Source organism: Apis dorsata, unplaced genomic scaffold, assembly GCF_000469605.1.
Source record: "Apis dorsata unplaced genomic scaffold, Apis dorsata 1.3 scaffold_323, whole genome shotgun sequence".
NCBI classification, from domain to species: Eukaryota; Metazoa; Arthropoda; class Insecta; order Hymenoptera; family Apidae; genus Apis; species Apis dorsata.
In genome coordinates this window covers 292,127-292,374 of record NW_006263591.1, presented here as the reverse complement: position 1 = coordinate 292,374, position 248 = coordinate 292,127, and the positions used below count along the sequence as shown (strand labels likewise).

Genomic DNA, 248 nt, shown 5'->3' with positions numbered 1-248 from the left:
GCGGCGGCGGTGGCGGAGGCGGTGGTAGAGGCGGCGGTGTCAGGTTCACTGGTGCTATGGAACCAGTCAATCCTACGGACGACGAGAATGGAGCATATCGAACTTCCTTATTTGTTCCACCACCTCCTCCTCCACTTTTCACTCCACCGACAACGGCAACTCCTCCTAGTGTTACATTTCCCCCCATATTAATCCCTGATCCTACTACTATGTTTGACCCGATACCGATTCCTCCAAGAATTCCTCCT

General features: G+C 53.2%; 1 protein-coding gene across 1 annotated transcript in view; it reads right to left on the bottom strand.

Moving 5' to 3' along the window:
* The window catches only part of LOC102672070 (potassium voltage-gated channel protein Shab-like), a 35,938-nt gene that overhangs the window by 25,784 nt on the left and 9,906 nt on the right, over nt 1-248 (bottom strand). The window contains exon 3 of the mRNA XM_031511448.1: nt 3-248. This exon is cut by the window's right edge and continues 33 nt beyond it. Coding sequence (XP_031367308.1) covers nt 3-248 — 246 coding nt within the window. The remainder of the gene's footprint in view (nt 1-2) is intronic.